General features: G+C 39.4%; 2 protein-coding genes and 1 non-coding gene across 3 annotated transcripts in view; 2 read left to right on the top strand and 1 right to left on the bottom strand.

Moving 5' to 3' along the window:
- Positions 1–829: 829 nt before the first annotated feature.
- On the bottom strand, positions 830–1,372 carry LOC130122592 (histone-lysine N-methyltransferase set-1-like). The gene has a single exon (XM_056291519.1). It carries the CDS (start codon positions 1,370–1,372, stop codon positions 830–832), a length of 543 nt encoding a protein of 180 aa, XP_056147494.1.
- Positions 1,373–7,151: 5,779 nt separating this feature from the next.
- On the top strand, positions 7,152–11,521 carry LOC130123000 (uncharacterized). The gene is made up of 8 exons (XM_056292103.1): positions 7,152–7,425; positions 7,776–7,920; positions 8,279–8,580; positions 9,231–9,450; positions 9,560–9,888; positions 10,026–10,229; positions 10,328–10,629; positions 10,746–11,521. Exons 1-8 carry the CDS (start codon positions 7,253–7,255, stop codon positions 11,357–11,359), a joined length of 2,289 nt encoding a protein of 762 aa, XP_056148078.1. The 5' UTR covers positions 7,152–7,252; the 3' UTR covers positions 11,360–11,521.
- Positions 11,522–12,491: 970 nt separating this feature from the next.
- The window catches only part of LOC130123324 (18S ribosomal RNA), a 1,853-nt gene continuing 1,844 nt past the window's right edge, over positions 12,492–12,500 (top strand). Inside the window, exon 1 of the ribosomal RNA XR_008811307.1 lies at positions 12,492–12,500. This exon is cut by the window's right edge and continues 1,844 nt beyond it. This is a non-coding gene — a ribosomal RNA (18S ribosomal RNA).

Raw genomic sequence — 12,500 nt, 5'->3', positions numbered from 1 at the left:
CGTCATAACCAACAGCACCACATGTGTTGCATTTTCACCACATGTGTTGCAAGGCCTCCAACACATGTGGTGCACGGCCCCCAAGACTTCCTAACGCAATTTGAAACACTTTAAAACATAAATCATCACAGTATTTGACTTCAAGCTTCCATATACGTGTTTTTTTTTCTTTTTTTTTAAAAAATTCCAAGATTTTCACCAATAGTGGTGATGGTTGTCATCGGAAAGATTTTTTCTACGGATGTCTCTTTGCAGTGAGGCCTATATCATTTGAATCCTCTTTCTTTTAAGCCGCCAAATACACCAAAAGATTCTCTTTTGAGGCAATTTTGAAAATTCATTAAGATTGCTCATGCAACACAAATGGTGACGGTTCATATTGAAAAAAAATTGGTTTTTAACAGCTTACAATTCAAGCCAATGTTATATTGATTCTTCGACCGTTCAAGCCAAAAAATACCTACTTCCTCTCAGGATTCTGCAACAACAAAAAATGGGTGCAACACATGTGGTGATGTGTTTTTCATCCAGTCTACTGCAATACCTTGTGTGTGTGTGTGTGTGGGGAGTTTGAGAAACATTTAGTGGCAATATCAAATGTAATATCAGAATTGAAAAAAAGTATCTAGAGAGTAACATAGTCACACATAACTTGTTTTTTACACATCTTTATTTACATCACTGATCTACAGCACTTAAATTATCCCAGAGAGAAATATAAAGTTAGCGGTTCCCTGACAAGGCAACATAACTTTATCATTCATTCCAATTTAGATCCTGCCTGCCTGTTCATGTAGTGGCTTTACTCTGGCAAAAAAACCATGCTTGATCAGAGCCAGTCAAGGTCTCTGGCCTCACCAAACTGGAACTTATTTACACCATAATCAAAGGTAAGTTCTTCCCCTTCGCTGATGTCCTGCTTTGCGACAAAGAGGATATAATCTCTCTTATCCCCATCCAAGTCAAGCCTCTTAGAAAGAGGCTTGAGGTTTGGCTTTCTTGAGTGGTTAATGAGCCTGCCTTTTACGTCTATATCTGGGTGACATTGACACTTCTGATGTGCATCAATGCACATTTTCTCTCCGTCTTCGTTTAGAAAAAAGTACATGTAGCCCGTCTCCTCTCCAATGGTGCTCTCATGAACAGCCTGACCTTGAGCTGCGGTGAGAAGGTCACCATGGTAGTCGCACACTACCTCGCCCATCTTGAATGCACGCCTTGTGAATACCCCTCTTCCCTTATCAGGAATGCTCTTGATCTCCAAACCCTTCCATAGTTGGCTTACTGACAAGATGCCTGATTCTGGGAGAAGACAGCGGATCTTCGGCTGGTTTCCACGACTGGGTGATCTGGTCGATGTTTGGCAGCGCATGTTTCCAACCCTGCTGCAGGAAAAACCTCTCAATCCGTTTCTTGGAGGGGCAATGGCGTTGGCTCATGTGTTCTGTAAATGAAAAATAACAAAATAAGTTCACAAGTTAATACCTACATCCCAATCACATGCCTGTTTGTACATGTGTGCAAACACTCAGAGCCTTAAGATAGGGGTTTCACCAATGTGTTTTTTGGTGAGAAACCTTCTATTTCAAGGTTCTGTGCGTTTTCACACAAGTACAATATGTATTTATAGTGTTTCTGATGAAATCCCTCCTTTTAATGCATTTTCTCACAGAAAACGAGTCTCTCGCCATGGGAACATGGCTTTTTTGAAAAAGCATATTCTGGTAGAGAAATCGTGTTTTAAGCAATAAAAACGACTCCCGGCCTTATTTAGTTCACATTTGTACTTTTGGTAAGCTAGCCCGTATTCATAACGCACTAAACCTTTTTATCGCGTTAAACGCCTTTTCTCGACGAGAAAAGCACAATTTCATCAAAAACAAACAAAACAAGAAAAATGAATCTATTCAACAAGTCTGCAACACGTCCTTAAGAGTTACATGATTTCACCCAATGTCAATGTGTAATTTCTCCAGTTCTGATCATTTTTTAGGTGGTTGGTAGCTTGGTCAATGTCAAAACACAGTGAGATCTTTTTATGGCTTTAAACGCGTTTTCTCCTCGAGAGAAACATGATTTCACTAAAAACGTTATAGTTTAAACATGCCTGTTTGTACATGTGTGCAAACACTCAGAGCCTTAAGATAGGGATTTCACCAATGTGTTTTTTGGTGAGAAACCTTCTATTTCAAGGTTCTGTGCGTTTTCAGACAAGTACAATATGTATTTATAGTGTTTCTGATGAAATCCCTCCTTTTAATGCATTTTCTCACAGAAAACGAGTCTCTTGCCATGGGAACATGGCTTTTTTGAAAAAGCATATTCTGGTCGAGAAATCGTGTTTTAAGCAATAAAAACGACTCCCGGCCTTATTTAGTTCACATTTGTACTTTTGGTAAGCTAGCCCGTATTCATAACGCACTAAACCTTTTTATTGCGTTAAACGCCTTTTCTCGACGAGAAAAGCATATTTTCATCAAAAACAAACAAAACAAGAAAAATGAATCTATTCAACAAGTCTGCAACACGTCCTTAAGAGTTACATGATTTCACCCATTGTCAATGTGTAATTTCTCCAGTTCTGATCATTTTTTAGGTGGTTGGTAGCTTGGTCAATGCCAAAACACAGTGAGATCTTTTTATGGCTTTAAACGCGTTTTCTCCTCGAGAGAAACATGATTTCACTAAAAACGTTATAGTTTAAACATGCCTGTTTGTACATGTGTGCAAACACTCAGAGCCTTAAGATAGGGGTTTCACCAATGTGTTTTTTGGTGAGAAACCTTCTATTTCAAGATTCTGTGCGTTTTCAGACAAGTACAATATGTATTTATAGTGTTTCTGATGAAATCCCTCCTTTTAATGCATTTTCTCACAGAAAACGAGTCTCTCGCCATGGGAACATGGCTTTTTTGAAAAAGCATATTCTGGTCGAGAAATCGTGTTTTAAGCAATAAAAACGACTCCCGGCCTTATTTAGTTCACATTTGTACTTTTGCTAAGCTAGCCCGTATTCATAACGCACTAAACCTTTTTATCGCGTTAAACGCCTTTTCTCGACGAGAAAAGCACAATTTCATCAAAAACAAACAAAACAAGAAAAATGAATCTATTCAACAAGTCTGCAACACGTCCTTAAGAGTTACATGATTTCACCCAATGTCAATGTGTAATTTCTCCAGTTCTGATCATTTTTTAGGTTGTTGGTAGCTTGGTCAATGCCAAAACACAGTGAGATCTTTTTATGGCTTTAAACGCGTTTTCTCCTCGAGAGAAACATAATTTCACTAAAAACGTTATAGTTTAAACATGCCTGTTTGTACATGTGTGCAAACACTCAGAGCCTTAAGATAGGGGTTTCACCAATGTGTTTTTTGGTGAGAAACCTTCTATTTCAAGGTTCTGTGCGTTTTCAGACAAGTACAATATGTATTTATAGTGTTTCTGATGAAATCCCTCCTTTTAATGCATTTTCTCACAGAAAACGAGTCTCTTGCCATGGGAACATGGCTTTTTTGAAAAAGCATATTCTGGTCGAGAAATCGTGTTTTAAGCAATAAAAACGACTCCCGGCCTTATTTAGTTCACATTTGTACTTTTGGTAAGCTAGCCCGTATTCATAACGCACTAAACCTTTTTATCGCGTTAAACGCCTTTTCTCGACGAGAAAAGCACAATTTCATCAAAAACAAACAAAACAAGAAAAATGAATCTATTCAACAAGTCTGCAACACGTCCTTAAGAGTTATATGATTTCACCCATTGTCAATGTGTAATTTCTCCAGTTCTGATCATTTTTTAGGTTGTTGGTAGCTTGGTCAATGCCAAAACACAGCGAGATCTTTTTATGGCTTTAAACGCGTTTTCTCCCCGAGAGAAACATGATTTCACTAAAAACGTTATAGTTTAAACATGCCTGTTTGTACATGTGTGCAAACACTCAGAGCCTTAAGATAGGGGTTTCACCAATGTGTTTTTTGGTGAGAAACCTTCTATTTCAAGGTTCTGTGCGTTTTCAGACAAGTACAATATGTATTTATAGTGTTTCTGATGAAATCCCTCCTTTTAATGCATTTTCTCACAGAAAACGAGTCTCTCGCCATGGGAACATGGCTTTTTTGAAAAAGCATATTCTGGTCGAGAAATCGTGTTTTAAGCAATAAAAACGACTCCCGGCCTTATTTAGTTCACATTTGTACTTTTGCTAAGCTAGCCCGTATTCATAACGCACTAAACCTTTTTATCGCGTTAAACGCCTTTTCTCGACGAGAAAAGCACAATTTCATCAAAAACAAACAAAACAAGAAAAATGAATCTATTCAACAAGTCTGCAACACGTCCTTAAGAGTTACATGATTTCACCCAATGTCAATGTGTAATTTCTCCAGTTCTGATCATTTTTTAGGTTGTTGGTAGCTTGGTCAATGCCAAAACACAGTGAGATCTTTTTATGGCTTTAAACGCGTTTTCTCCTCGAGAGAAACATGATTTCACTAAAAACGTTATAGTTTAAACATGCCTGTTTGTACATGTGTGCAAACACTCAGAGCCTTAAGATAGGGGTTTCACCAATGTGTTTTTTGGTGAGAAACCTTCTATTTCAAGGTTCTGTGCGTTTTCAGACAAGTACAATATGTATTTATAGTGTTTCTGATGAAATCCCTCCTTTTAATGCATTTTCTCACAGAAAACGAGTCTCTTGCCATGGGAACATGGCTTTTTTGAAAAAGCATATTCTGGTCGAGAAATCGTGTTTTAAGCAATAAAAACGACTCCCGGCCTTATTTAGTTCACATTTGTACTTTTGGTAAGCTAGCCCGTATTCATAACGCACTAAACCTTTTTATCGCGTTAAACGCCTTTTCTCGACGAGAAAAGCACATTTTCATTAAACAAACAAAACAAGAAAAATGAATCTATTCAACAAGTCTGCAACACGTCCTTAAGAGTTACATGATTTCACCCAATGTCAATGTGTAATTTCTCCAGTTCTGATCATTTTTTAGGTTGTTGGTAGCTTGGTCAATGCCAAAACACAGTGAGATCTTTTTATGGCTTTAAACGCGTTTTCTCCTCGAGAGAAACATGATTTCACTAAAAACGTTATAGTTTAAACATGCCTGTTTGTACATGTGTGCAAACACTCAGAGCCTTAAGATAGGGGTTTCACCAATGTGTTTTTTGGTGAGAAACCTTCTATTTCAAGATTCTGTGCGTTTTCAGACAAGTACAATATGTATTTATAGTGTTTCTGATGAAATCCCTCCTTTTAATGCATTTTCTCACAGAAAACGAGTCTCTCGCCATGGGAACATGGCTTTTTTGAAAAAGCATATTCTGGTCGAGAAATCGTGTTTTAAGCAATAAAAACGACTCCCGGCCTTATTTAGTTCACATTTGTACTTTTGCTAAGCTAGCCCGTATTCATAACGCACTAAACCTTTTTAACGCGTTAAACGCCTTTTTTCGACGAGAAAAGCACATTTTCATCAAAAACAAACAAAACAAGAAAAATGAATCTATTCAACAAGTCTGCAACACGTCCTTAAGAGTTATATGATTTCACCCATTGTCAATGTGTAATTTCTCCAGTTCTGATCATTTTTTAGGTGGTTGGTAGCTCGGTCAATGCCAAAACACAGCGAGATCTTTTTATGGCTTTAAACGCGTTTTCTCCCCGAGAGAAACATGATTTCACTAAAAACGTTATAGTTTAAACATTCCTGTTTGTACATGTGTGCAAACACTCAGAGCCTTAAGATAGGGGTTTCACCAATGTGTTTTTTGGTGAGAAACCTTCTATTTCAAGGTTCTGTGCGTTTTCAGACAAGTACAATATGTATTTATAGTGTTTCTGATGAAATCCCTCCTTTTAATGCATTTTCTCACAGAAAACGAGTCTCTCGCCATGGGAACATGGCTTTTTTGAAAAAGCATATTCTGGTCGAGAAATCGTGTTTTAAGCAATAAAAACGACTCCCGGCCTTATTTAGTTCACATTTGTACTTTTGGTAAGCTAGCCCGTATTCATAACGCACTAAACCTTTTTATCTCGTTAAACGCCTTTTTTCGACGAGAAAAGCACATTTTCATCAAAAACAAACAAAACAAGAAAAATGAATCTATTCAACAAGTCTGCAACACGTCCTTAAGAGTTACATGATTTCACCCAATGTCAATGTGTAATTTCTCCAGTTCTGATCATTTTTTAGGTTGTTGGTAGCTTGGTCAATGCCAAAACACAGTGAGATCTTTTTATGGCTTTAAACGCGTTTTCTCCTCGAGAGAAACATGATTTCACTAAAAACGTTATAGTTTAAACATGCCTGTTTGTACATGTGTGCAAACACTCAGAGCCTTAAGATAGGGGTTTCACCAATGTGTTTTTTGGTGAGAAACCTTCTATTTCAAGGTTCTGTGCGTTTTCAGACAAGTACAATATGTATTTATAGTGTTTCTGATGAAATCCCTCCTTTTAATGCATTTTCTCACAGAAAACGAGTCTCTCGCCATGGGAACATGGCTTTTTTGAAAAAGCATATTCTGGTCGAGAAATCGTGTTTTAAACAATAAAAACGACTCCCGGCCTTATTTAGTTCACATTTGTACTTTTGGTAAGCTAGCCCGTATTCATAACGCACTAAACCTTTTTATCGCGTTAAACGCCTTTTCTCGACGAGAAAAGCACAATTTCATCAAAAACAAACAAAACAAGAAAAATGAATCTATTCAACAAGTCTGCAACACGTCCTTAAGAGTTACATGATTTCACCCAATGTCAATGTGTAATTTCTCCAGTTCTGATCATTTTTTAGGTTGTTGGTAGCTTGGTCAATGCCAAAACACAGTGAGATCTTTTTATGGCTTTAAACGCGTTTTCTCCTCGAGAGAAACATGATTTCACTAAAAACGTTATAGTTTAAACTAATACATTACAGGTAGCCCACAACAATTTCATAAACTTTTGAACCCATGCATCAGTAATGTAGAATCGATGATAGCTGCTTTTGTGGGTTATGATTACATTGGCAGTCTTAACAGTGAACAAAAAACCCTAAAGAAACTGATCATGTTGTCCCTGTTTCAGGCTGTTTTTTAGCAATTTAGCTCACCAGATTAATCCGAGCTAATTATTTTTTAACGCACTCATTTTATCAGATTAATCACATGAGTTAATGCATTAACTTTTACAGCCCTAATACTAACTGTAACTTATTTTTTCAGGCTTATCGAGGAGCTTCAGAAACGTCAAATGAATGTTGTGAACATTCCAGAAGAGGATTCTCCTATACTTCCTTGTGCAAGCCAAACCGTGGTGGATGCTGCGATCAGCCAAGAACAGACAGACAGTGATCAGACAACGGACAGTGATCAGACAAGCGATCAAGACCAGAGTTCAGACTCTAGCACCAAAGCAAATCCAAAGTAAGAACCTATTCATCTCTCTCTCTCTCTCTCTCTCTCTCTCTCTCTCTCTCTCTCTCTCTCTCTCTCTCTCTCTCTCTCTCTCTCTCTCAAGCCCACCCACCCACCCACACACACACAGAGACACCCACCTACCCACACCCACCCCCCACACACAAACAGACACACACCTATTGCTGCCATACCTTGCATATATCTGCCCATTGAATGTATATTCATGCCGCTTGTTCTCTTTCCTTGCATATTCTACAAATCTGTATATTTACTACAAAGGTTATTTGTATATCTATGGTCGAATAAGTGATGGAATGATAATGATTCTAACTGGTTGATTTTTTTCTGTCTTTTAGAGAAGCGACAGGCTGGAAAAACCCGACACGTGCTAACATGGCAAAGATGGGGTTGTACCAAAAGCATGATCTGGACCATCCCTTGCTGAAAGAATTCATGGACTACCTGAAAACTGAGCTCTCCTTTGAAAACTGCAAACAAGAGGTAATGTCATAATGTCATAACGTCCAGTAGTTTTTTGTCAGCCTGCTCACAAACCAAGCAACTTACACACAGCATTGATTTGTATGCAACTGAAAGAAGTTATATTGGGAAAGAGTGTTATGGAAAGACTACTGGACATATATAGACAAAAACTGAAAACTGAGTTTAATTAATGAAATAAATGAACTTTTAAACCATATTCTAAATGTTGTGGAATGGGTCTGTATATACTGTACATGTTGTTACAGAGATCCTTTTGGGGTAAGAATTCATTTGAAATTAACTTGTACCAAGGCTGGAGTGGGCCTTTAGTTTGACAGCACTTTTAATCCTGTTAATGTTCCTCTTTTATCTTCAGGTTGAAAACGTGGCAAGGATGCTCTACTTTTTTGATGCGAGCCAACCATCGTTGGAATTTGTTCGAGATAGGCTGAAGACGAACAACTATTTCCGCCTGCTAAAAGAAGCCGGACAGACACACCAAACAAGAAATAACTACGTCAAGGCTATGAAAAGATTTATTGATTATCACACAGTCAATACAAATCTTTATAAAACCGACCCAGAACTCCATCAACAAGCTAAGCTGTATGTGGAGTTTCTACAGAAAAAAATGAAAGAACTCGCCAAAGGAATTGGCATTGAAAGGGTTTCCATCAGGTGAGATTAATAGCTTCATTCTTATATCTTCATATAAATATCTTCCTCTTCATTTTTTTCTCTAAAGGTATTGGTAGTAAACGGGTTGCAATAAGGTGAGATAACATATGCTTAAAGGATATTTGCTGTACTTTACAACCTGGGCCCTGTTCTCATCTCCTGACATCTAAATGAGTGGTGACATTTTAAGTTTTTAAAATTGCTCCTGTCGGGAGTTATGGACCAGCCAAAATGACGTTCTTCCCAAACTAAGCTTATTTCAATGCAATGTCAATGGGAACACTTTGAAATTTCAAAATACAAAGTCAGACGGTGTTGCGTCACTCATTTTAACCCCATTAAAATGTGAAAAAAAAAACATTTAGCCCTGCACCTGACTTCATATTTTGACATTTCAAAGTGTTCCCATTGACATTGCATTGAAACAAGCTTTTTGTGGAAAAAAACTTTGCAATATTGGCTGGTCCATAACTCCCGACTGGAGCAATTTTAAAAATTAAAATGGTCACCATTTATTTAGATGTCAGGAGATGAGAACACAGGGCCCAGGTTGTAAAATACAGGAAATATCCTTTAAAAACAAAAATGAACAAAAAATGTATGTATGCAAACAATTTCAATAATATCTTTTGTGTTTTGTTTTTTGTTAGGTCCGGATATATACGTGATGGGTTAAGAACACCGGAGGACTGCTGGCGTGTCTTAGAGGTCGCTAAACCCGACTTCCTCGTGACAATTGGGAAAGTGATTGCTGCAAAAGGGTATACAGACGATCTCTCGCAGAGTGAATGCACAACTGTGCAAAGGTACCTAATCGCCCTGATCATACTGAAGCATCTGCAAAGGCCTGGGGTGGTTACAGGAATGACGGTGAGATGATTAATGATTATTAATGTAAAATAAACAAGAAATGTAATATTGTAAAATAAACTATATTTTCAGACACAACTCATGCAATCTCTCCTGGATCCATCCACAGGTCGGCGAATGGCATAAGCGGGTTAAGAAAGGCTCCGGTGGTACCGTGGTTCTCGTCAAGAAGCACAAGACGGCAGCCCAACAGCCAGCAGCCTTCGTCTTGGATCAAGAGCAAGAAGCCTGGTTTGAAGCCTACTACGAGTGTGTCAGAGAACACATGAAGCAAGGTTGCAGAGGAGATGGCCAGAAGGCACCTAAACGGCGAAAGATGGAACAGAGGGCAACTGATGGTGAGAAAGTGGTCGAAAATGCTGAGGAACCGTTCTTCCTGAATCTGGCTGGCTCGCGAATCGAGAATCCCTCCCTGCATCTCAGTCGGCTGCATACCAAGTAAGTCCTGTGTTAACTATTAAAAGCTAGATTCAAACAGACTTGGTTTTTTAAAAACATTTCTGAGGTGAGCCTTTTCCTCCCTTAATGTTTATAAAATGATCATAACATTGTTCCTTTTTTCTTGTCATTATTAGATACAAACTCCCAGATGTGAACAGCGATGAGGTTCGGAAAGTCTTCAAGACAGCAACAGTCTCTGAGTGTTTTGAAGCAGGGGACAAAAAACTCTCCAGCAACTACCTGAGTCATACTGTGGCAACTGCAGAGGGTCATTATCAGATTAAACAGATATCTGATTTGATCAAGGCCACAGAACTCATCAAGCGTCTTGGATCAAGGTAAGCACATCAGCATTGAATGACAACATGTTTCTTAGACAATGGACCCTGTCTGCATATCCGTATTGAAAATTGATGTAATATTCTCTTTTTTTCAGTGAAAGACCTTCTGACAGACCCTCCACGTCCAGCGAGGTACCCTCACCCTCTGAGGAACAGAGTGAAGACAGCAGTGGCTCAACAGCGACACTCAAACCATCGGCAAATAAAAAGATGACAGACCAGATTCTGTTTGATCGTTTCCAGACAGAATTCCCCGTGACAGTCGATGATCTTGCACCAACTCGAGAGAAACGCCTCAACTTCCTTTCTACTCTGAGTGTTGAAGAAGACAGAGAGAGCATGCTCTACAACCGTTGGGTGAAAAAGCAACGGAAACTCCGCCAAGACTACACCTTGGGTAAGGATATTATAAATTATCATAACCACATCATGATTACCAGACAATCTTTGACTGCATGTGATTGGGATGTAGGTATTAACTTGTGAACTTATTTTGTTATTTTTCATTTACAGAACACATGAGCCAACGCCATTGCCCCTCCAAGAAACGGATTGAGAGGTTTTTCCTGCAGCAGGGTTGGAAACATGCGCTGCCAAACATCGACCAGATCACCCAGTCGTGGAAACCAGCCGAAGATCCGCTGTCTTCTCCCAGAATCAGGCGTCTTGTCAGTAGCCAACGATGGAAGGGTTTGGAGATCAAGAGCATTCCTGATAAGGGAAGAGGGGTATTCACAAGGCGTGCATTCAAGATGGGCGAGGTAGTGTGCGACTACCATGGTGACCTTCTCACCGCAGCTCAAGGTCAGGCTGTTCATGAGAGCACCATTGGAGAGGAGACGGGCTACATGTACTTTTTTCTAAACGAAGACGGAGAGAAAATGTGCATTGATGCACATCAGAAGTGTCAATGTCACCCAGATATAGACGTAAAAGGCAGGCTCATTAACCACTCAAGAAAGCCAAACCTCAAGCCTCTTTCTAAGAGGCTTGACTTGGATGGGGATAAGAGAGATTATATCCTCTTTGTCGCAAAGCAGGACATCAGCGAAGGGGAAGAACTTACCTTTGATTATGGTGTAAATAAGTTCCAGTTTGGTGAGGCCAGAGACCTTGACTGGCTCTGATCAAGCATGGCTTTTTTGCCAGAGTAAAGCCACTACATGAACAGGCAGGCAGGATCTAAATTGGAATGAATGATAAAGTTATGTTGCCTTGTCAGGGAACCGCTAACTTTATATTTCTCTCTGGGATAATGTAAGTGCTGTAGATCAGTGATGTAAATAAAGATGTGTAAAAAACAAGTTATGTGTGACTATGTTACTCTCTAGATACTTTTTTTCAATTCTGATATTACATTTGATATTGCCACTAAATTTTTCTCAAACTCCCCACACACACACACACACACAAGGTATTGCAGTAGACTGGATGAAAAACACATCACCACATGTGTTGCACCCATTTTTTGTTGTTGCAGAATCCTGAGAGGAAGTAGGTATTTTTTGGCTTGAACGGTCGAAGAATCAATATAACATTGGCTTGAATTGTAAGCTGTTAAAAACCAATTTTTTTTCAATATGAACCGTCACCATATGTGTTGCATGAGCAATCTTAATGAATTTTCAAAATTGCCTCAAAAGAGAATCTTTTGGTGTATTTGGCGGCTTAAAAGAAAGAGGATTCAAATGATATAGGCCTCACTGCAAAGAGACATCCGTAGAAAAAATCTTTCCGATGACAACAATCACCACTATTGGTGAAAATCTTGGAATTTTTTAAAAAAAAAGAAAAAAAAAACACGTATATGGAAGCTTGAAGTCAAATACTGTGATGATTTATGTTTTAAAGTGTTTCAAATTGCGTTAGGAAGTCTTGGGGGCCGTGCACCACATGTGTTGGAGGCCTTGCAACACATGTGGTGAAAATGCAACACAAGTGGTGCTGTTGGTTATGACGTTTTTAACCATGCTACACTCGCACGCTTGAAAAAGAAACGTCTGGGGTTTTTCTTCTTTCCACCTCAAAGCAAGGGTCGAATTCCCGACCGGTGTTTACCGAACCCGGCCTCGGGATCCGTCACTTACCCGTCCGTACAGAGCGGCGGCAGCGGCAGCAGCAGCAGCGGCAGCGGCAGCAGCGGCAGCGGCAGCGGCAGCAGCAGCAGCGGCAGCGGCAGCGGCAGCAGCAGCACGAGCTCTCGGTTCTCGGGTGCGCACAGCAGCCCGGTGTTTCTTGCCGGGCTCGGCGACAAGAGGCTACCTGGTT

Source organism: Lampris incognitus, chromosome 13, assembly GCF_029633865.1.
Source record: "Lampris incognitus isolate fLamInc1 chromosome 13, fLamInc1.hap2, whole genome shotgun sequence".
Classification (NCBI taxonomy): Eukaryota; Metazoa; Chordata; class Actinopteri; order Lampriformes; family Lampridae; genus Lampris; species Lampris incognitus.
This window is presented reverse-complemented; position numbering and strand designations above follow the sequence as displayed.